This window comes from Gadus chalcogrammus, chromosome 1, assembly GCF_026213295.1.
Source record: "Gadus chalcogrammus isolate NIFS_2021 chromosome 1, NIFS_Gcha_1.0, whole genome shotgun sequence".
In the NCBI taxonomy this organism is placed as follows: domain Eukaryota; kingdom Metazoa; phylum Chordata; class Actinopteri; order Gadiformes; family Gadidae; genus Gadus; species Gadus chalcogrammus.
The window spans coordinates 13,441,697-13,464,517 of NC_079412.1; the positions used below are offsets into that span (position 1 = coordinate 13,441,697).

At 47.2% G+C, this 22,821-nt stretch overlaps 1 protein-coding gene across 1 annotated transcript in view; it reads left to right on the top strand.

The window, feature by feature from the left end:
* Positions 1–20,123, top strand: part of LOC130382630 (potassium voltage-gated channel subfamily D member 3-like) — a 100,456-nt gene extending 80,333 nt beyond the window's left edge. The window contains exons 4-9 of the mRNA XM_056590492.1: positions 2,626–2,794; positions 12,284–12,385; positions 16,856–16,888; positions 17,043–17,135; positions 18,493–18,755; positions 19,632–20,123. Coding sequence (XP_056446467.1) covers positions 2,626–2,794; positions 12,284–12,385; positions 16,856–16,888; positions 17,043–17,135; positions 18,493–18,755; positions 19,632–19,815 — 844 coding nt within the window. The 3' untranslated portion in view covers positions 19,816–20,123. The remainder of the gene's footprint in view (positions 1–2,625; positions 2,795–12,283; positions 12,386–16,855; positions 16,889–17,042; positions 17,136–18,492; positions 18,756–19,631) is intronic.
* Positions 20,124–22,821: the final 2,698 nt, after the last annotated feature.

Below are 22,821 nucleotides of genomic sequence, written 5' to 3' on the forward strand. Positions count from 1 at the left end.
CCTTAATGGAAATCCTGACGAGCGGTGGAAGTAGCAATGCATTGTAGGGATGGGGCTTTTGTAACCATTGATGGAATAGTTATTGGCTCATTTGGGCCAAAAGAACATAACAGCTCTGCGAGGGATAAGACTTTTCTCTCCAGTATATTCTCGAATAAGTCCACAGATCAACAGTCTTTTGTTTGTGTGAGAGCCACCTGCTATGATGTTCGACTTTCATCATCTCCTTTTGTCTCCTCTCAGCTTATTGTTTCAAGGCTATCAAAAGCTATCATCTAAGGTGCATTGTTACTCTTTTGCAGAAAAACGTCGCACGTTAACTATTTGAAATATGGCTATACATTCAAGATATATGCTAATCTAGCCGAGCAACAAAAGCACCCATATTGTTGATTTACGATGATTCCCACTTACACACACTTGTACGCAGACACACCCATGCGCACACATAAACACACAAACACACAAACACACACGATGGCTGTATTAAGGGACAGTTTGCACAATCCCATCCCATCCCATAGAAAGTAGTGCATGACCGATGACATGGATGAAAAGGAAACGGTGCCTAACAGCTATTTTGCCCCTTTCGTGAGTCGGTACGTAGAGGAAGCCACAGGAGACTTTGCTCCATGGGCTTTTGATATTGACAGCAACTGTTGGCAAATAAACAGAGTGACTTGGCAGCCGTTCTGGCTTCTGCTGGAAACAATATGTGTATGTTTGTGTGTGTGTGTGTGTGTGTGTGTGTGTGTGTGTGTGTGTGTGTGTGTGTGTGTGTGTGTGTGTGTGTGTGTGTGTGTGTGTGTGTGTGTGTGTGTGTGTGTGTGTGTGTGTGTGTGTGTATGTGTGTGAGTGTGTGTGCGCATGTGTGTGCACGCATATGTGTACGTGTGAGTGTGTTTGTTTGACAGATTGTTTCAATACTTTTTGTATATTCCCGACTTTTTGAGAGTGCCGACAGAGGCCGCTCCATCAGCAGCAGGTAGGGGTGAGGAATCTGGCCCAAGAGGGCGTGCAGCATGCAGGCTAAGCTCATTGGAGATTGAAAGACCCTGGCTGCTAGACTAACCTGACCTTAAACGTTGTCAATCACTGTCTCTAATCGATAAGTAACACCCCCTGCCTCTCTCCTTTCTTTCTCATTCTCGGTATACAATGTATCGATTTGTTACAATGCTACATATTTTTATGGTTAATTCATCATTGTGATATTGTTATACAATATATAGATAGGCATTATATAGCAGTATATAGTTTCTCTGTTTGATGTTGTTAACTGTTCGGAACACTTTGTGCAACAAACAAAACAGAGGGAAACCACTGAAGAGTATGAGTATGTTTGGCCATCAAAGAAGGAAGAAACGATAATATCCTGTATATTGCATTCCCTCAGCCAGGAAGCTACGAAACAAAGGTTGCCTCTATCTTGCATACAAGCTTTTTATCCAAGAACAAGTACGACTGATTGTCTTTTGTTCATTTCATTTATATGGCTACGAATAAAATGTGTACTCTGTCAACTGCTGTTCCAAAATAACTTCACCTCAAACTTCCTTCCTGCAGCAGCCACTGGAACTTAAATCAAATCCCCACCACGTTTCAGGAGTAAATGTGAAACGAATCTCATTAGAAGCATTTCGGCAAATGTACCTTTTCCTTTCCGAGCCATTCTCTAGTCTCAGAGATTTCTCTCCTTCCCTCTCTCTCTCTCTCTCTCTCTCTCTCTCTCTCTCTCTCTCTTTCTCTCTCTCCCTCTCTCACTCTCTCTTTCCCTCTCATCCTCCACGTCCCTTGCCCTCTCGTCCTCCCCCTCCCTCTCAACCTCCCCCTCCCTCCCTGACAGTACAGCCTCATTCTCGGAAGAAGACTGATCTAATATGTCCATTTTAATTGTGTTTTCTGTCTTCCAAGCTTCAGACGCAATTGCTTTTGACTTGCAAATATTTCACGTCCAATGGACTTAATGACTTTTAAGAGACGCCCATGGCATTCAGGGCGTGCCTCGCGGCCCCCCCGCCTTTTTCCACTCTGAAAGGTTAATAGTCTCTCTGCGTTGAATAACATGCTGGAGTGTGTACAATACTCGTCACAAGTGAAGGTTAGGGCCCCGTCTCTCAGGGGCCCTTGTGTTGGGTCTGAGCCGAAATAATTCATTTCAGACTGGGTTTGGACAGAAAATGATCACCGCAACCTTGCCGGTTTTGTGGGCAACTTTGATGAATTCCTCACCACACTGAAAGTGCACCAACAATCGATTTGCAATGTACACCTCAGGCGCTCTCAGCTTTGTCAGCTGGTTGTTGTGACCGTTAGTTTGTCCTGCTCACTTTTCCTCCATTAGCTGTGGGATGGACATGTAGTTTGGAACATGAGCTGAACGAACATCCATTTGTTGCGGTCCAGAGAACAAACATGTATGGGTGAACGGGTCTCTTAGTTTACAGTGACTCAATGGGAGGATGTGATCTGCCAGCTGCTGCACACTTCAGCTTCTAGCCGCTACAGCTAACGAGTTAACGAGTTACAATTTTATTCATGCTCTCCCTCTCCCTCTCTCTCCCTCTCTCTCTCCCTCTTTCTCTATCTCTCACGCTCTCTCTCTCTCTCTCCTCGTCATCCCAGGTACGGCGACATGGTCCCCAAGACGATCGCGGGGAAGATATTCGGCTCCATCTGTTCTTTAAGTGGGGTGCTGGTAATTGCCCTGCCAGTTCCCGTCATCGTGTCCAACTTTAGCCGCATCTATCACCAGAACCAGAGACAAGACAAACGACGGGCGCAGAAGATGCAGGTGAGCATGGTTTTATTTATACCACTGGCTGCAATGTGAGGGTGGGTCGGCACGCCGTCTGGACGTTTCCAGACAGGAGAACCAGACATCTTCCCCCAAAGAGGAGAGTTCTTCACAGGGCTTCACTGGTCCTCCTGCAAACAGGGAGGCTGTGTGTGAGGTGCGTTGACTCATGTTGGTGTCAAGGAAAGAAACGTCATGATTCATGCTTCACCACCAACCTTCAACCTTGTTTCAATGAGCCGTACTGAAAACCGTGAAGCAGTGTGTTCACATTGGCTGTTGAAAGGTGTCTCGGTTGATCCGATCACGCTCGGAGGGCAAGGCTGTGAATGTTTCTTAAATGTATTACAATCTGTTCAGAAAGGACAGAAACATCCTTCATTTGACCCAATTTACGCCAGCCGTTTCAGACACTATCTGGATGTTTTTGATTCTAAGATACAGGTCTGGACAAGGCCAACGTGACAGCTTTATACTGTGGTGAGCAGCAGAACCCTGGACAATATTAACCGCTGAGGAAAAAGCTTAGGGAGACATGGCATAGTTTCCATGACATTCATATACAACATTGCAGCCAAAGTCGATGTAAGCTTTATGTAGAAAAATTACGTTAAACCTACAATGTTAAGTTCATGCTTTGCATTAACCAACATTGCATATCACTTACACACTCACACACACACAAATATGCATGTTTGGTTAAAGTGTGCAAATGCCTAACCCATGTCGTGCTAAACTGATACAACACTATTGTCACCGTGGGTGGAGTATGGAGCGTGACCATAGCAACGACTCAACACTCGACCTCGTCATACAGGATGAGCCGTCTCTGTGTGTGTGTGTGTGTGTGTGTGTGTGTGTGTGTGTGTGTGTGTGTGTGTGTGTGTGTGTGTGTGTGTGTGTGTGTGTGTGTTCCTTTTGGCCATTGCTGTTGACGGTGTGGAACTATCTCTAGTATTACAGGGCTCTTAATTAGCCATGTAATGGAATCGCCCGGAGGAACCGCCAGAGGCCTCACACTTCGCAGCAGGGGGCCAGGCCAGTGATGCGTTTTGTTACACTCTTTCTCAACCGCTCTCACTCACACACCTAACGCTGTAAGCACAAGTACCGCCTCCCGAATACTCATTCATGCACTCCGTTACTTGATGAGAACTTGATGGGGTGTGAACTTCCCCAGAAACGAGCCCATTTGAGCGCACCAAAGTGGCCTTCTGATCCCCCAAACACTTCCCTACGTAACGACCTGGCACCTGTTGTACGTGACACCTCAAACGTTGACTCTCACATCTCAAAGATGACTTATTGGAGAGTGTATTTGGTAAACGTCCAGGTTTTTACAGCTTTCCGGGAGACTTGGATGTGGTGTGTGTTTTGTTTCCACGAGGACACTCTGAGAGGAGGGAGTCTGGCGTAACCACTCGCCGGTGTGTTTATTCACTCCGGCAGTGCGTAGCGACATATGCAAATGGGTTTGTTTTTTTAAAAGGCCAAATGTGATTGGTAGTGGTGTGTCCGTGAGCCAAGCAGTGCAGCTGCATCACCGGGTATGAATGCACAGTTTGGCTGCTAGTCCCAGTCCCAGGGAGGGAGCGCCACTGCCTCTGCTGTGTCAGGGGATGTTGAATGTGTCGTCTCCTGGGAAGGCATTAGGCAAATTCTGATGGGTTCGTTTAGAGCTTGAGACATTTAAACAGCCTTTATATGTTCAGGATGTGTTGTTCAGTCCTGTTCTCCACCAGTCCCCACGCCTTCCTTTTTTTCCCCTTCTATAATGCATTAATCTCGTTCATCTATTTTCCTTTTAATCATGTTTATTTGCTGCACTTCCATTTCAGCATTCATTCATTTATTATGGCCCTCTCGCTCTCGCTCTCTCTCTCTCTCTCTCTCGCTTGCTCTCTCTTTCTCGCTCTCGCTCTCTCTCTCTCCCACTCTCGCACCCATGCTCTCTCCCTCTGTCTCTAATTACATTCATTAATCTCAATGCCAGGGCACAGGCTGTAGTAAACCCGTTCCAAGTGCTCGTGGTTCATCTGTGGTGTTGACCACCGCTGGCCAAGTCTTAACTACGCCTAACCTTGTGCAGTGATCATGGTGAACACAGTTCTCTTCAGACAGGGAAACCCACCCTGAGTGCACGGTTGTGTGTGTGTATGTGTGTGTCTGTGTGTGTGAGGGGGGAGACACACTGAAAGAACATTATGTAGATTACCGGTTTCAAAGGGGTGGAACAGGTGAGGTGCAGTGGATTGTGTGTGTGTGTGTGTGTGTGTCTCTGAGTGTGTTTGAGGGAGATAGGTAAGGGGGTTAAGGAGGAAGGTGAATGCAAGGAGGGTGTGAATGGGGAGAAGGGTAGAATGCAACAAGGGAGGGCTGGAGGGTATGCGTGTACTAATGTTGTGTTCATTCCTGAAATAGCTTTCACCCAAATGAGCAGTTGGCTAAAAGGAAGACGTGTGAATGTTTTGTGAGGGTCTGTGTGCGTGTGTGTGTGTGTGTGTGTGTGTGTGTGTGCGTGTGTGTGTGTGTGTGTGTGTGTGTGTGTGTGTGTGTGTGTGTGTGTGTGTGTGTGTGTGTGTGTGTGTGTGTTAGTCTGTGAGTCTGTTTGTGTGTGTGTGTTTGTGTGTGTGTTTGTGTGTGTGTTTGTGTGTGTGTTTGTTTTTTGTGTATGTGTGTGTGTGACTGTGTGTGTGTGTGCGTGTGTGTTTTCTCCCCTTGTTTGCTATCTGTTTAGACCTGACCTTGGTCTGGTCTATCTATGTGTTCCTCGGTCTACACAGACTGCAATGCACCATCCCAAGCAGCTTTAATTCTCTGTCCCTCTCTTTGCCGCCTTCTGACAACTCTTCATTTTCAACACTTAGTTTGAAAATATGAAACTCATTGAAAAGCACTCTGACTTCTCTTGGTGCGCATTATGGAACAAATTTTTACTTCTACAATTCCAGCCGATAGATGGTCTTCTACAGGCTCTGGGCAGAGCCTTTATCAACACATAAAACAACATGGACAGCTGCTTAATGGATATGCCATTCAATTTCGTTTGCCGGAAGATTAAGCCCATTTTAATATTTCCGCTGGCTTGTTTTATTAATATTGACACACCGGAAATGATAATAAAACCAAGATAATGGCAGGAGCAGGTTCATTTTCGACTCAATGTTTTACTGTGATTAGCGATCGGTTCAATTATTTTATTAGCCAGTTAGTGTTAAAGCAATGCACCATTTCATCAGCTTCTCCTTTCACACAATGTCTGAGATAGCCTTTGAAATGGCCGCTTTGTAGCCCAAGTGTTCAAGTTCCCAACGGACGAGCCAATCAAGAAGCATAGGACATTTGCCAAACTCACTGCAAATGGACAGAGTGTATGTAATCGACGATTCATTAACCTTTCATCTTGTTCTTTCCCTCAGTGCTTCTGTCACCGCCAATGACAGCTCACGATGCTTAATGTTCCCGCCACCAAAGACATAAAGTGTTCAGGCGTGCCCTATTATTCAACGCCCCATTAGGCCCCACTATGTAGCGCATATTGTTATTTAATGCTACCAAACTTTATTGACACGTGACATTCTCAACCGTAAAACCAGACCATTAAGGAAAGTGGTTCCCCCCCTTGGGGGCTGCACCCCGCTTTGAGACCCCTGATATGCATATGAAGTTGTAGGAGATTGCAACACTAGGTATAGATAGTTGATGATCTATTATTAGCAGACCTTTGATAATAATTTAGTTTTTTTAAGTTAAAATTGACGTCCTGTACTACAGACTTATTTATAGCCACAAGCAAACCACTACTCATCCCATAGTGTGTGTAGTGGAGCGATGTGATTACCTTCGCTAGGACGTTGATATTACCGGCAACTGTTGCTCGGGTAAATACAATTTGTTTGGACGCAGATGCACCAAAGTTCAGGCATGGGGACGCAAAAATTCTCAGAGCTAGGAATGTGGTCACAGCCACAACAAGGTTGGGAACCACTTATTTAAGACGTGCCACTGGAGAGTCGCCCTGAGCAAGATAACATCATTTGTTGGACATAGTTTATCTACTACACTCATTTACATTAACATTCTTAAGCGGTTTGGAGGAATACTGTGATGTTTTATAAGGATTTCGGAAATAGAAGAAGCTTATCTGGGTGCGTGAGGCAGGGGAGTGTGGATTGACGATTGCAGGGGAAAACAAAGGCAGATCAGGAAGGGGATGACACGTTAGTATTTCCAGCACGTCCGACCTGCCTTTCTCCCCCTGTCCTCTCCTTGCCATTCCCCTTCTCTCCACCTTCCTATCCTGCCTCTCATCCTCCCATTGGCATCTACTCTACTTTATCCTCGGCACCCCCCTCCTCCCCCTTTCCTGATCCATCCTCCTCTTCCTCCCATCCTGTCTGCCTCCATCTTCATTCCTGCGGTCTAATCGTTAGTTGTGCTGCACTCCCATCACAATTAGGCTCCGTCCATCTGGGCAGCGGTCAAGAGAAAGCCCGGGTCTATCCATCTATCTCTCTATACCACCCCCTTTACACTCTCAGACACACCATCTATACCAAACACTCATGATACTCCATACCTGCAGGCGAGCCACTGCAGCTCATCTCTATGCTGGAACAGAGGTTATACATCAGTGAGTTCATCGCTCCATATGTACTTGAGAATTCGCTCAGATACCTCTAATGGCAAATTTCTGATTCGTGCTTGGGGGCGAACAAACGCTTCTCGATAAGACCGATATGCCCTGTTTTACAACCCTGGTAACGACCTGGAAATAACCTGTGTTGGGCACAGCTGTGAAAGCCCCCCCCCCCCTTCCCCTACCGCCCACACACCCCTCACCCACCGACCAGGTTTTGGATGCCCTCTGGCGGACAGAACCATGCGCTCAGGACAGCAAGCTGTTCTCTAGAGAGCAACCGCTCTTTAGAACGGATCAGAGCATGCCGTCATCAGACAGCAGGACAGACGGCGGCTCCTTCTCTCTATTAAGAGCAGGTCAAAGTTGGAGAATCCAAGGGGAGAATCTGCTGTGAACAGCAGGTCTTCTTTCATGTCCATGTGGTTTTCTACAAGGTCCTCTCCACCTTGGAGTTCTGCACCAGGGTAGATGCCCTGGTGCACTGACACACTGAATCACACGGAGACACTTGTTGAACACAAAAGGCCACATGCTCGTGCATAATTAACGTTGAGAGGGGTTTGTGTACGACTAAGCTATTAACATAAATAATGGTGTTTTTTGATTATGAGGTGGGCATTTCATGTCACAACAGCTCTATCAGTACCCTGCAGCAAACCGTGTATAAATGGTGAAATAAGGTTTATAGGCCACATTTGTATTATACAGTTTTCATTTTGTATTGTTGTATCAGGCATGAGATCCTAACCTACCCTGTTTCTTTTTCTGTCCTTTATCCTTTTGTCTTTGTTTTGGACCAAGGTCCATAGGTCATGGGAGATCACCCACACACACCCAACTACCCACAAACACACGCACACACCAGCGTCAGACTATACACACACAAAACCACAGACACACTGTGACCTTTGTCTCTGGCTGCTGTTTTCTTTCCCTCTGCTGGACAATCAATAAAGCAATCAGTACTTGGTAAGACGAACACGTCTAATACAGAGAGAAGATTAAGAGGGTTTGGTTCTGTCCTGAACTGTGTTCAACCTCAATAACAGGTGCCTGCTAGTGTTCACTTCACTGCTGATGTCCCCTTGAATAGAAAAATAAAAAGCATTAATTGTCATTATACACAGTACAATGAAATCCAAGGAGCAGCTCCTTAAAAGTGCACACATAGTTAGCACAATATAAAAGACCACTGTATACAGTAAAAATAAATAAACAATTTAAATACACACTAAAGAACCACAAACAGACAATAAGAAAACATTTTGAGCTCAGACTTGAGTCAGTGCAGTTTTTAATATTGCAAATTTGAGTTCAATATGGTGACAGCTTTGGGAAAGAAGCTGTCCCTGAGTCTATTTGTTCTGGCACGTATGGACCTGAAGCGCCTGCCAGAGGGCAACAGGCTGAAGAGATGGAAGCCGGGGTGCGTGGTGTCTTTCAGGATGTTTCTGGCCCTGCTGAGACAGCAGGAGTCGTTGATGGTGCTTAAGGAGGGCAGAGGGCAGCCACTGAATTTTTCACGCACAACCACAGAAGAGGGGAGGAACCCGGCTTTGTCAAAAATGAATTGCTTTCTCCCTTCCCTCCTCCTTCTGCTTCTCTCTCTCTGTGCATTGTGGAGGAGTCGCAGGACTGTGCAAGTCAGCTCCCCACTGCTCAGGGAGCTGGATGTAAGCCACAGTTTGACTGTTTTAAGATTAGACTGACTTACAATCAATGCTTGACTCACTGGCTTCCCGATGGACCTCCATGCTGGCCTTTCTTCTTTCAAATGCCCGCAGAGATCTCTCTCTCGCTCTCTTTCTATCTGTCTCTTGCTCTCTCACTCTCTCTCGCTTGCTCTCTCTGCTTGTTTCTCTCTGCTTGACTCTCTGTCTCTTGCTCCCTCTCTCCCCGTTTGTCTTCTATCGCTCTCTCTCTTGCTCTTTATTTCTCTTTCTCCCTGTCTCTATCGCTTTCTCTCCCTCCCTATCTCGCTCTCTCTCTCCATCTCTGTCTCTCTTTCTACATACAGCATCACACGTATGTGGTAGCCAGTTCTTGATGAGATTTATTCAAATTTTTTACTTTTGAAAACTTCTGGTTGCTATTACTGTAAGCACTGCTATGGCTGGTGGATCCTGATCAATACAAATTGCGTGATGACTTCAAACCAACCAGCTGCCATATCTGCAAATCCATATCCCTCCTAATTATATTAGCTAGCGTTTGGCCTTCATTGCCAATTTCAACAAAATGATGAAAGCAATGGAAAGCTAAATCATAGATTGACATGTGTGTGTGTGTGTGTGTGTGTGTGCGTGCGTGCGTGCGTGCGTGCGTGCGTGCGTGCGTGCGTGCGTGCGTGCGTGCGTGCGTGCGTGCGTGCGTGCGTGCGTGCGTGCGTGCGTGCGTGCGTGCGTGCGTGCGTGCGTGCGTGCGTGCGTGCGTGCGTGCGTGCGTGCGTGCGTGCGTGCGTGTGTGTGTGTGTGAGAGAGAGAGCGTTTGTGTGGTTGCGTTTGCGAAGTGGAAACTGTCTGTTCTGTAATTGTTACTCTTTGTCGGAATGCGTGTACTGTTTACATCCAGAATAATTCTGGGTGTTTGTGTGTGTTTGTGTTTGTGTGTTAATTGAACATCTCTCTCTCTTGTGTACTCTCAATGATGCTTGGCCAGCAGCACTACTGGCTGAGGTTGTGGTTCTCGAGCAGTGCCTGAGTGCACAGGTCTGAGACGCCGGGTCCCCTTAGCCCCCAAAGTATCTATCAGCACACAGCCCAAGTAGATTAAATCTGGCGGGATATGTTCTTAACACTTCCCCCATTACCCCTGCGCTGCATGGCAACTGTAACCACGAGAACAGGAATCAAGAGTCTCTTGTTTGCACACTGACCCCAGAGGGGCGATAGGATTGGTCGAGCTGAAAGCCAGATACGTTAAGAGGCTTTCCCACAGCATTCTGGACAAACTGTCCCAGCATGAAGAACTATAGGTGGCGGAAGACCGCAGGGAAAGTGAGCGAAAATGTCAGTGGATAACCGATAATGACTTAAGCACAGCAGTTTCCTAAACCAAGCAATTTGGTGCAGTCGTAAAGATGAACCACTCTGTCTTCCCCATGTCCGTGTGTCTGTTTGTCTCTCTGTATAACCCAGCCTTTAAAGCCTGGTAAATCCTGGCCTTTTCCTTCACGCATAACGCCTAAAAATCCCCAAGCGTAACCTAGAGTTAGCAGAGCCCAGGTCAATTTGCATGGCCTCTCGTTTAAGTGGAACTCAAATAGAGAGATGGGCCGAATTTGCATACATTACCATATTCAAGCGGTCTCAGAGTGGAAGCCATCAGAAATCCCTGCTGATGTACGGTGGTCCATGTAGATATATGTTGATTAAAGTGTGTGGCCATAAATACACACACACACATGGGTGGCTCATGCCGACACACACAAACAAATGTGCATCTGCACATACACTGGCACTCTAAGCAACCACACACACACACACACACACACACACACACACACACACACACACACACACACACACACACACACACACACACACACACACACACACACACACACACACACACACACACACAAACACACACACACACACACACACACACACACACACACACACACACACACACACACACAAACAGAGACAAATGGTCAGGCTCGTATGGCTTTAACCTCACAGTGGGCGTGGGACAATTGCTAGCCAGATTGGGTGGTTGGAACTCATGCGCCTCCCATTACCTGTTCCACACACTTCCTGCCAGGGTGCAGCCTGCTACCTCCTTGGCTGAGCGTGACGAGCAAGCCACACATACATTAAACACCGCCTGCGGTTTCCTCTCACAGGGAAATGGCAGATCTCTGCCAGGCCTGGGACTCACGTTACACGTACCTGGTGTAAAGAAGACAATGTGGTAGCTGAGAGGTGCCACTTCCACACGCACATTCAGGCACATTCGGGAGGAAACACAAGGGCATCCACACACCGGCAAGCACTCCACAAACAAGTTGGCATGCACACACAAACACAAACACAGCCTTAAGAGTATATATAATGAAGGCAGTCCTGGTCACGACTTTTGAACACAATCCATGAAGTTTTGAGTTGCTGAAGTCAATTGTAACAGCACGACAGATATATAATTTTGTCTTGCAATGAGGGAAGACACTCTGAAGGATTGCCTTTCTTGGTTCCTCCTCCTATTGTACTGTTTTTTTCTATTTGTTCAACTCAGAGCCTCATTCGGAGGAGCAAAGGAACAGTGAGTGAACGCATCAGAGAGAGACGATGCATCAGCCTTGCATCAGCACTGGCAGTGCTTGTTGGATTACTCCGACAGGAACACACTGGCATTTGCAAAACCCATAGAAAAACCGATACAAAAACATTATGGGACCTGAACATTCCTCTATGTGTTAATTGTTTTCATCTTTGGAAAATGAATCAAGCAGAGGCGTTGCATCGAGGCGTTGTCTACGTTGGGAACAGAATGATAGATGAACCCGAGATGGAAGAAACGCCATTTTAAACACAGAGCGAAGTGTCAATGCCCCATGAAATTCACATTATATCAAACTGCTCACTACTCCTATAGCTGTCTGGCAGACAGTGTTCCCGTGCCTGTATTGCATTATCTCGGGGTCACCATGAATCTTCTTGTGCTATCAAAGTGGGTTTTGGAGTTGCAGATGTGTGATATGAGCTATAGTGGCTGGCAGATGAGTTTGGAGTTCTCCGATCACGCATATTTTTGTCAAAGTGAAAACCTGTTTTTTGAACTATTCTGCTGCTTTGGTGCTGTGACTAATGTCTCTGTCTCCGTTGTCTGTGGCCTTTTTGCAGAAAGCGCGGCTGGCCAGGATACGGATATCCAAGACGGGCAGCTCCAGCGGCTTCCTCCACAGCAAGCGCAACGGCCTCTTCAATGACCCGCTAGAGCTAACGGTGAGACCGACGGACAGAGCACAGAGTTCAACCGCCGTGCACCGTCCCTTCACTCACTCACTCACTCACACTCACACTCTCCCTCACACCCTCTCCTCAAACACTCCCACCCTCTCATCACTCACTCCCACACCCACTCACACCCTCTCCTCACTCACTCTCCCACACTCACACCCTCTCCTCAGCCTCTCCTCACACTCTCTCCCCCCCCACAGTCCCACTCACACCCCCTAGCCCTCACACGCTCTCCACACACACACCCCCAATCACACACCCTCTCCTCCTGAACTCCCACCCTCTCCTCCCACTCACACCCTCCCTCTCCTCCCACTCACACCCTCCCTCTCCCCACACGCTCCCACTACCACATTTAGTTGAGCTTCAACATATGCATTCCTGCCCTGCTCCTTTACTATGGCCCAATCCCATTTCTACCCCTTACCCCTTCCCCTTATCCCTTCAAAACAAGGGGGAGGGGTAAGGGGAAGGGGTAAGGGGTAGAAATGGGATTGGGCCTTTATGTTTCTTCCCCTGCCGTCCTTACTGGCAGGGCGATAACCGTGGGCCCCCTCATGGTCATCTCTCCCCCAGGCCCTTTGTAATTATTTCAGGCGGCGTCTTGTCGGGGGCATTCAGTGTGATCTCATTAGATGCGTGTCAACATAATGGGAACATCTTAAGTCGGTCTGAAAAATGGGCCTGAGGCGGGGGGAGCACCCGAGTAATGTAAACCCAACTCGTGGATCTCGGTGTTTTACCAAAGCGCTGCATTATTAAATGGCTGACATGGTGCAAAAAAAACCAAGAGCTCTGCTCTCCGGTTATCGCTCTCAATTTGTCTTTCCTTACCCACTCTCTCTCTCTCTCTCTCTCTCTCTCTCTCTCTCTCTCTCTCTCTCAATTCTTATCTGACTCTATTTCTATTGCACTCGAGCACTTTATTTTTTTTATTATCTTCTGCATCCATTTGTCGTGGTGTTTCAGACTCATCCGTCCTTTTCCTTCTGCCTTGGTCTCTATCCACCGCTTTGTTTTTCTGTCTATGATCTCCGTTTTCTCTCTCTCTCTCTCTCTCTCTCTCTCTCTCTCTCTCTCTCTCTCTCTCTCTCTCTCTCTCTCTCTCCCTCTCTCTCTCTCTCTCTCTCTCGCAACTCTCTCACTCCCCCTCTCATCCAAACACAAATACCCAGGAAACCAAGTCAGTGACTCAAGCTCCTCATACTCAATGCTGAAAATCAATGTCATTCAACAAACCACATTTTTGGATTTGTTTCAATGGAGTTCCTCTCCCATAAAAGGTCACATCTTCCATCCTGTTAGTGTTAACACAGTTTTTTGCCCTTTTATGTTCTTGTTGTTGCAATGTTTATCTATCAATTCAAAATGAACCACTTAACTTCCTACTGCATTATTTATATCAATACCCCGGCATTAAACATTTATCGAGATCAATTCTGAGGTTACAATGCACAAAAATAACATATGTACAATAGCCAACTCTTGGTAGTGGGACGATGCCTTCAAGGTTCTCCGATAAAGATAGACACAGTTTTCAGTGTGCTGTAAACAGTGTTTCACTTCTTTTCCTTCTCTTTAATGCTGGGTTCTGTTTGATGGTGGCCATCTGGCCCGTTGATCTATCCCGGGGCCACAGTCATACTGCTGACGTGAGGATCCCGTCACAGCTAGACGGGGGCTTCAGGGCACAAATAACTCAGAGACAAACATCTGCGCCTCACAGCTGTGCAGCTTTACATACAGGTTAAGCCTGGAACCTAGGTGAGCCACCGGTCTGGTGATGAAGAACCCTGAGCATCAACGCTAAAATAACGGTACCCGCTGAGCAGAGAGGCCGCCAGCGCCCCTTTTAGTGCCGTTTAATGCTTCAGCTCAACCACATGTCAACTAGAACACTTTAAAGGTGACATATTATGCCACCAGTTGTGACTGTGATTAGCCATTACAAGCCGTTTTGAAAATCTGCATCTTCTGACATCACAAGTGGTCGTGTCCACCTAGCTGTATGACGGAGAGATGACCAACGTTTTTTGGTGGTTGTCGGGTGGTGCCGGTGGTCTTGGTAGTGGTTTGGGTGGTGCTGCTGGTGGTCTTGATGCTGGTGGTGGTGGTGGTGGTTGGGTGGTGCTGTTGGTGGTCTTGGTAGTGGTGTTGGTCTTGGTGGTGGTGGTGGAGGTGGTGGTGGTCTTGGTAGTTGTGGTGGTGGTGGTGGTCTTGGTAGTGGTGGTGGTGGTCTTGGTAGTGGAGGTGGTGGTTGTGGTGGTGATGGTGATGGTAGTGGAGGTGGAGGTGGTGGTGGTGGTGGTGGTGGTGGTAGTGGTGGTGGTGGTGGTGGTGGTGGTGGTGGTGGTGGTGGTGGTGGTGGTGGTGGTGGTGGTGGTGGTAGTGGAGGCGGAGGTGGTGGTCTGGGTAGTGGAGGTGGTGGTGGTGGTAGTGGTGGTGGTCTTGGTAGTGGAGGTGGTGGTCTTGGTAGTGGAGGTGGTGGTCTTGGTAGTGGAGGTGGTGGTGGTAGTGGTGGTGGTCTTGGTAGTGGAGGTGGTGGTCTTGGTAGTGATGGTGGTCTTGGTAGTGATGGTGGTCTTGGTAGTGGAGGTGGTGGTGGTAGTGGTGGTGGTCTTGATAGTGGAGGTGGTGGTGGTGGTGGTGGTCTTGGTAGTGGTGGTGGTCTTGGTAGTGGAGGTGGTGGTGGTAGTGGTGGTGGTCTTGGTAGTGGTGGTGGTCTTGGTGGTGGTCTTGGTAGTGGAGGTGGTGGTGGTAGTGGTGGTGGTCTTGGTAGTGGAGGTGGTGGTGGTAGTGGTGGTGGTCTTGGTAGTGGTGGTGGTGGTGGTAGTGGTGGTGGTCTTGGTAGTGGAGGTGGTGGTGGTAGTGGTGGTGGTCTTGGTAGTGGAGGTGGTGGTGGTGGTAGTGGTGGTGGTCTTGGTAGTGGCGGTGGTGGTTTGGGGAAGTGTAGCAGACCAGAGCAGCGTTGTATGGCGCTTTCTGTTGCGTAAACAAGTCAGTCACCATTGGGAGATGGGAAAAGACAGTGTACAGTGTTGATGATGACTGATGCAAGCCGTTGAAAGCCCAGACGTCAGGCGGTGTAACACTGCTTCTATCAATGGTGGCCCCAGAGCGCAAAGAAGGAGAGACAGAGATGTTCTAGTGGCTAAATTGTTCAGTCGGGTGTGTATACACAGCCCGGGCGCGATGCTGCTTTTATGGAAGGATGGTTTTTTTGAAAACCATCTTCTTCTGAGCATTATAAATCTTCTTCTGAGCATTATAAGCACCACTTGAAGGCATGATTATTTCAAAGGCTAGCGTGGCGTCTGAAGCAACAACAACAACAACAACCACAGATTGTTCGGAGTGTGGAGATTAAAACACCCGTATCCCCGCTAACACTGGTAGATTTGAGACTGCCAGGTTTTTGTCTTCGCCTCCCACTTTCTTCTTGTGCTCTTAGAAAACAAAAAGAAGTCACACTCAACAAGTTTGGGTTTGTGTTTTTCTTATTCCAGGATGATTTATAACAATATTACCAAAAAAGGGGTATTGAACAAACACATACGCACACACAGCCACACACACACAAACACAAACACACACACACAAACGCACACACTCTGACACAGCACCCTTTATGGTTATGCAATGGAAAGAATAAACACGTAGCGAGACAAATAGACCTAAGGTTTGAACAGATGCACCGGTCTCCATCTCCTCAGCTGCCGGGGCTGTTTGTTCTGCTTGCCATACTTGGTGCGGGGGTCACAAGAGGGCATCCTCCCACGGCCAACTCCCTCTCTGACTCACCTCACTGCATCCAGGAAATGGCTCTCATATCCAAGAACGCCACAGACCTACAAATAGCTCCCCACACCTCGATCTCACGTACACGACACACACACACGCACGCACGCACGCACGCACACACACACACACACACACACACACACACACACACACACACACACACACACACACACACACACACACACACACACACACACACACACACATACACCCACCCACCCACCCACACACACACACACACACACACACACACACACACACACACACACACACACACACACACACACACACACAAACCAAATATACATGTGCTTTCACACAAAAACAAAACAACAAACACATTTTTTCCATGTTGTTTATAAATGACATGAACTGGTATGTGACTCCATAGGCCATGTTTTTAATATGTAGGGATATAAACTCAGAAGGCTAATGTAGTGCTCTGGCTTCAAAAGCATGGCCTGCAGCTTTGGGGGGAAAGTAATGTTTAACCAGGTGTGCTGCAGTGTTCACGGTGTGTGTGGTGGTGTGGTCCCGCTGGCTGCCCTATGTGTAGAACAGTACCTATACCTTAATACCCTGAATACATAGTAATCCTCTCTCCCTGTCTCTCACTGTCCCTCTCCTTCTGTCTCTCTCTCTCTCCTCCTGAAGCAAATACCTTACAAGATGAACCTTTCAGAACAGGTACTGGGTCAGAGGCCGTCACACTCACCTCTCTCACACACCGTTTACAGTTGATATCAGTGTGCGATGTCCCTTAACCTCCCACTCCCTTTCTCTCTATCTATGTCTGTGCGTGTGTGTGTGTGTGCGTGCGTGTGTGTGTTTATGGTCACAGGGTTCCATCGAGGACGAGCAGCAGCTGAGCAAGTCCACCTCTCTGTTAGAGAGCCAGCACCACCATCTGCTGCACTGCTTGGAGAAAACCACTGTGAGCACACACTAACATATGTACATACACGTACACATCAGTGTATATACACACACACTAACATATGTACATACACGTACACATCGGTGTATATACACACACACTAACATATGTACATACACGTACACATCGGTGTTTATACACACACACTAACATATGTACATACACGTATACATCGGTGTATATACACACACACTAACATATGTGCATACACATACACATCTGTGTATATACACACACACACACACACACGCAGACTAAACACACATACATACATACATACATACAAACACATACACACTAAATACACACACACACACACAGACACACACACACATACGTACAGTACAAACACAAACATACACACACAGGCATACACATACATACGTACAGTACACACACAAACATTCACACACAGGCATACACATACACGCACAAACCCATATACACACAAACACACACACCCAGACACACGCGTACACACACACACACACACACACACACACACACACACACACACACACAAACACACACACACACACATACGTACACACTCACTTTTGTTGAGCTCTGCAATGGGGTGAACAATTATGCCATAACTGTATAAACTTTGTATTCATAATCTGTGTCAGTAGTTACCCAAAATATGTGCAATAAACCAGTACAGCACAGCATAGCATGATGTATGGTACACTGTGTTACCCACAGACTCTGCGCTGGGACACCGCCAGCATTCTTTTTATTTTACGGTTCAAGATGCATCAGAGACACGCTACGTTAGGCAGGTATCACGCCACAGCATTACTCCCACTATAGAACGTAATGATGCACTTATGGTCTAATACACAGACACACACATGCACACACACACACATGAATGTAGACACACACACATGCCTGCCTGTATATACGATATGAATTCCTTCCACTGTATCAGCACAAACTGAACATGGACAGCATAAATTGTGATGTAAGAATCAGCAGAGCAAAAACTCACAGGATCATGGTGGAAAATATATTCAAAGGAAAGACTAAAAGCTAGTTAAGGCTGCTGTGTGTGTGTGTGTGTGTGTGTGTGTGTGTGTGTGTGTGTGTGTGTGTGTGTGTGTGTGTGTGTGTGTGTGTGTGTGTGTGTGTGTGTGTGTGTGTGTGTGTGTGTGTGTGTGTGTGTGTGTGTGTGTGTGTGTGTGTGTGTGCGTTTGTGTATGTGCGTTTGTGTATGTGTGTGGGGGGGGGGCAAAACTATGACCTCATAAAATGCTCCTACTTAATGCTCATGATCCTCGTTTTTCTTTGTCTCTCTCTCTCTCTCTCTCTCTCTCTCTCTCTCTCTCTCTCTCTCTCTCCCTCCCTCCAGAACCATGAGTTTGTAAACGAGCAATGCTACCAGCAGAGCTATCTAGAGGCGGGGCAGAACTACCAGTCTCAAAGCCCCTCCCTCTCCAGCCAAGAGGGCATGACGGGCACCTGCTGCACCCGCCGCAGCAAGAAGCGACACTCGCCTCTACCCAACTCCAGCGTGCCCTCGGGTGCTCTGATGCATCCCCTGGTGCACCCACACACACATCAACACGCCTTGCAGGAGCTGAGCACCATACATATCCAGCCCCACACCACCAGGTGAGATCAGAGGACATGAGGCAGCGCAGCACTTTGAATGCACGCTCTCTGGTGTGGAATGAACCTTTCACCGGCAGTCAAAGGTGCTTTTGCATAGTTTCTTCATTTGTTCAATCTTTCCTTAGATACCTCTGGAGGTCATTATTAATTCATTTGGCAGACGGTTTTACCTCTAAAGGGACTTGATTCACAGTCTCTGTGTGACAAGAGGGTGTGGAGGAAGAGCCTTACAGTTTGGGCAGGCCAATTACATTCAGGGGCGGTGCTTGAGCAGTGATTGGCCGGATTGGTGGGGAATGGTTAGCTCAATAGACCAATGGCTGATGGCAAGCATGCATCCAAATGCAAATGGGTTGAGGTAACTTAACCGCTAAAAGCACCGTGTTGGGTCACAACGCCTCCAATGCGATTCACAACAGTTCATTTAGAGACAGGCATCAATGAGCAGGTGGTCCTGTAGCTTACTCAAGGAGGCCACAAAGTTAGATGCAGAACATTGGGGATCAAACCGAGTACCTTTCCACTGGAGGTCAAACACACACTTTTGGTTTTGTTTGAGATATTCTCACTTTGACAAACTTTAACAGAAGTCTGTGATTCAGTAACTGTCAGATGAGCAGTGAATGCATTTTAACTGTAAAAAAGATTTTTTTCTAAGTCAAAGTCTTAGTCTAAGCAGTTGCTTGCTCAACACCCAAATTGGCTGGAATGGAGTTTGTTTCAACCCATCCATCTAGAATCCTACAGGTCAAACCTCATGTAAATTATTTTCTTCTTCTTCTTCTTCTTCTTCTTCTTCTTCTTCTTCTTCTTCTTCTTCTTCTTCTTCTTCTTCTTCTTCTTCTTCTTCTTCTTCTTCTTCCGTTTCCGCCGCAGTCGCTCCAGCCTCAACATGCGCCTGGAAGAGCAACATCCGCTCAACTGCCAGAGCGGGGGCAAGGTCACCACGGCGATCATCAGCATTCCTACGCCGCCGGCGGCAAACAGCCCGGAGGGGGACGCTCAGCCGCCGGCGGTCCCCGCCCACCACCAGAACATTGTCAAGGTGTCCGCGCTGTGAAGACTGAGCCGGGCTCACACGGGTCACGCAGGCTCAGGAGGACGGGATGACATTAGAATAAAAAATACTCTGGAATAAGACTTAGGGTTGAGGGACGGTGGACCGGAATCGGTTGGACTAGTAGAAGCTCATTCAGAGGACGCAAATCTGACCAAGGTGGAGACTGCCATCTCCTGGACATGTAGTACAATGACATGCACTCCCCGTGCGGATGGTGGACAATTTTTAGATACAGTGTGTTCTCGGTTGGTTGAGGCCGGCTTGTGCGTGTGTGCGTGTTTGTCTGTGTGCTTGTGTGTGTGTGTGTGTGACTGTGTGTGTGACTGTGTGTGTGTGCTTGTGTGTGTGTGTGTGTGTGTGTGTGTGCGTGCGTGCGTGCGTGCGTGCGTGCGTGCGTGCGTGCGTGCGTGCGTGCGTGCGTGCGTGCGTGCGTGTGTGCGTGCGTGCGTGCGTGCGTGCGTGCGTGCGTGCGTGCGTGTTTGTGTGTTTGTGTGTTTGTGCGTGTGTGTGCAGTTGTCAAGAAAACAACAGCAAACCTGTTTGATTTGGGATTCCGGCAAAGGGTTGTGTGAGTGTTTAACAGATCAGAGATCTGTATGTAATGTGTCACTGTGCACATAGCACCTTTAATGATTTGGTTTCAGTTTTAAAAAAAGAAATATATATGTATGTTTTTTTCTAGAAGGAGATAACAGGAAAAAGCTATTGAAAAAAACCTCTGAAAAAAAAGAATAGACTTAGAAGCAGACTATGAGAAACTTTTTCCACCGACATAACTTTTGGTATGATGTGTCATTCCGGTCTGCTAAGCTTTTGATGGATGAATTATGCCACCATTCTCTTTGTGGTGAAATATTACATCAATATCAAATCCACTCGGGCAAAAAAAATGTGATTCAAAAGAGGTGAAACTTATGAAGTAGTTTAATACGTATGCTTTCATGAATGTATGCTGGGGAGATGAATTGTGATCAATCTTGTGGCTAGAAGGTTTGGGTGTAGGTGTGGGTGATTGTCTATGTTTTGTCAGTGTCCGTGTGTGTGCATGTGAGTGTGTGTCAGGCACACATGTATCCTTTGTGTGTAAGATATCAGAGACGTGAGTACTTCTGGAAGTTTCTCTGGCTCATGGTACAGCTGCCACTCTGAACGGTTCATCGTACACGTATCTGTCCAAAATTCTCAGCTACAAGCCTTTTTACACAAAATGTGCCTGTTTAGTTTGAGTCAATAAAAAAAGGGGATCGATTTATCTTCCCTTCTTATTTAATTTTTCTTTTGCTGACTTTTCTCGGCCTTCGCAGTGCCACGGACCTCACCAGTACCCAATTCTCTTATAAGCAAACCAAAAAAACGGTACAAGTTCAACTAAAGCCACCACTATTGAATAAAAGCACAAGGTGTTTGCTGAGAATTTCCGACATTGAACTGTCCTGAGCCTGGATTCTTTTGTGAATATTGTTAATAGAATATTTTGTAATATTTGGCCATCATCTGGCAGACCAGTGAAGCTGTCCTCTCTTTCTCTTAGACTCGTTCTCTTCTGATCTCTCTCTTGTTGTTGCCCTGTTCCGACCCGACCCCCCCCCCCCTCCCTGTCCCCTGTCCTGTGTGATAACAGTTTGCTTTGCGTAGGTGTCCTAGACGTCAATCGTTCCTCAAGAGTAAGCAGGCATTTGTTTTGTTTTGTTGACTTTATAGTTGGCCCAGAATTGTTAAGTATGTGTGTACACTATGTGGTTAGCAAACTCTGTTTGTGAGTTGTTTTTTTTTGTTCTCAGTGTTTCCAGAGAATTGTCTTAATTCCTCACTGGATTTTCTATTTGATTTTGTTCCCGAAGAACTTGAAGCCACGGTCGGCTGGCGACCACAGAGCGGAAAGGGGAAGGCAGGGTCTAATGCGGATGATCCCTCAAAAGCTCCCCTTTGCTCCCGAGTACATGGTGTGTCTGTGTGTATGCGCGCGTGTGTGTGCGTGCATGCGTGTATGTTCTGTAGGGTTTTCAGTGTACAGGCTTGTATCCCTGCACCACCGCCATGCGACTAGACCAGCATTTACCCAGTCTCCCCCCAGCCCCACCCCAGAAACAGACCGTTACCATCATTTCTAACTAAAGTTAAACGACACTCAGTTAGCCCATCGGCCGCCTTAGCGTTTCAAGTGGAATCCCATCATGGTGGCCATGCGGACGCGGGACTGATGGCATACAGTTGACAAGTCAGCTGGCTTTGTGTTATGCAGAACTGGACTCCTAGGTCAGACCACCAGTTACAAAATCATCATTTGAGGGCTTGTATTGGTGTAAACGTTTAAAAAAATTTAGTCAAAGGGATTCAAAGTGAACTTTTTCCCAACATCAATGAAAACAAGCACAGGCAGGTGGGTCAGCTTACAGAGCACATGAGCTTTATTATAACAACAGAACCGTGGGTATCCACCTCCCCATCTGCTGGCTAGGCCGCGTGTCGTCACGGGAGCAGGGCTCTGCGTCTGTCGGGTTCTCGTCTCAACAGCAGTGGCTTAAAGGCCTCTTTTACGTTCTGCACGCCGCAATACAGATTTATTTCAGCCTTAGTGCAGCCGGTTATGTCCCCCCCCCCCCCCTTGGTTTCTTTTCAAGCAGAAAGGAGGTCTCTGTGATCGTGTTTGGTTGTCTATTCCCTCCCTTCCAACTGTCGCCTTCCCTCCTTCCATCGCCCTCTCCCTCGTTCTCGATGCTCTGTGTCATATCTTTTTTCTCCTCTTTTATACTTTTCCCGCTTTTTCTCTCCTGCCCCCTGTTGTTGTTGTTGAGGTAACTGCTGTCGTATTTTGTCAGGTGTTGGATATTATTTATGACCTTGTCTTGTGTCCCAACTGTGAAACGCCTGATAAAACATATATATCTGCCATAAATACATATTCTGTGGCCTCTATTTAATGTTATAGTCATCCCAACAACTGTGTGTGTGTGTGTGTGTGTGTGTGAGAGAGAGAGAGAGAGAGAGAGAGAGAGAGAGAGAGAG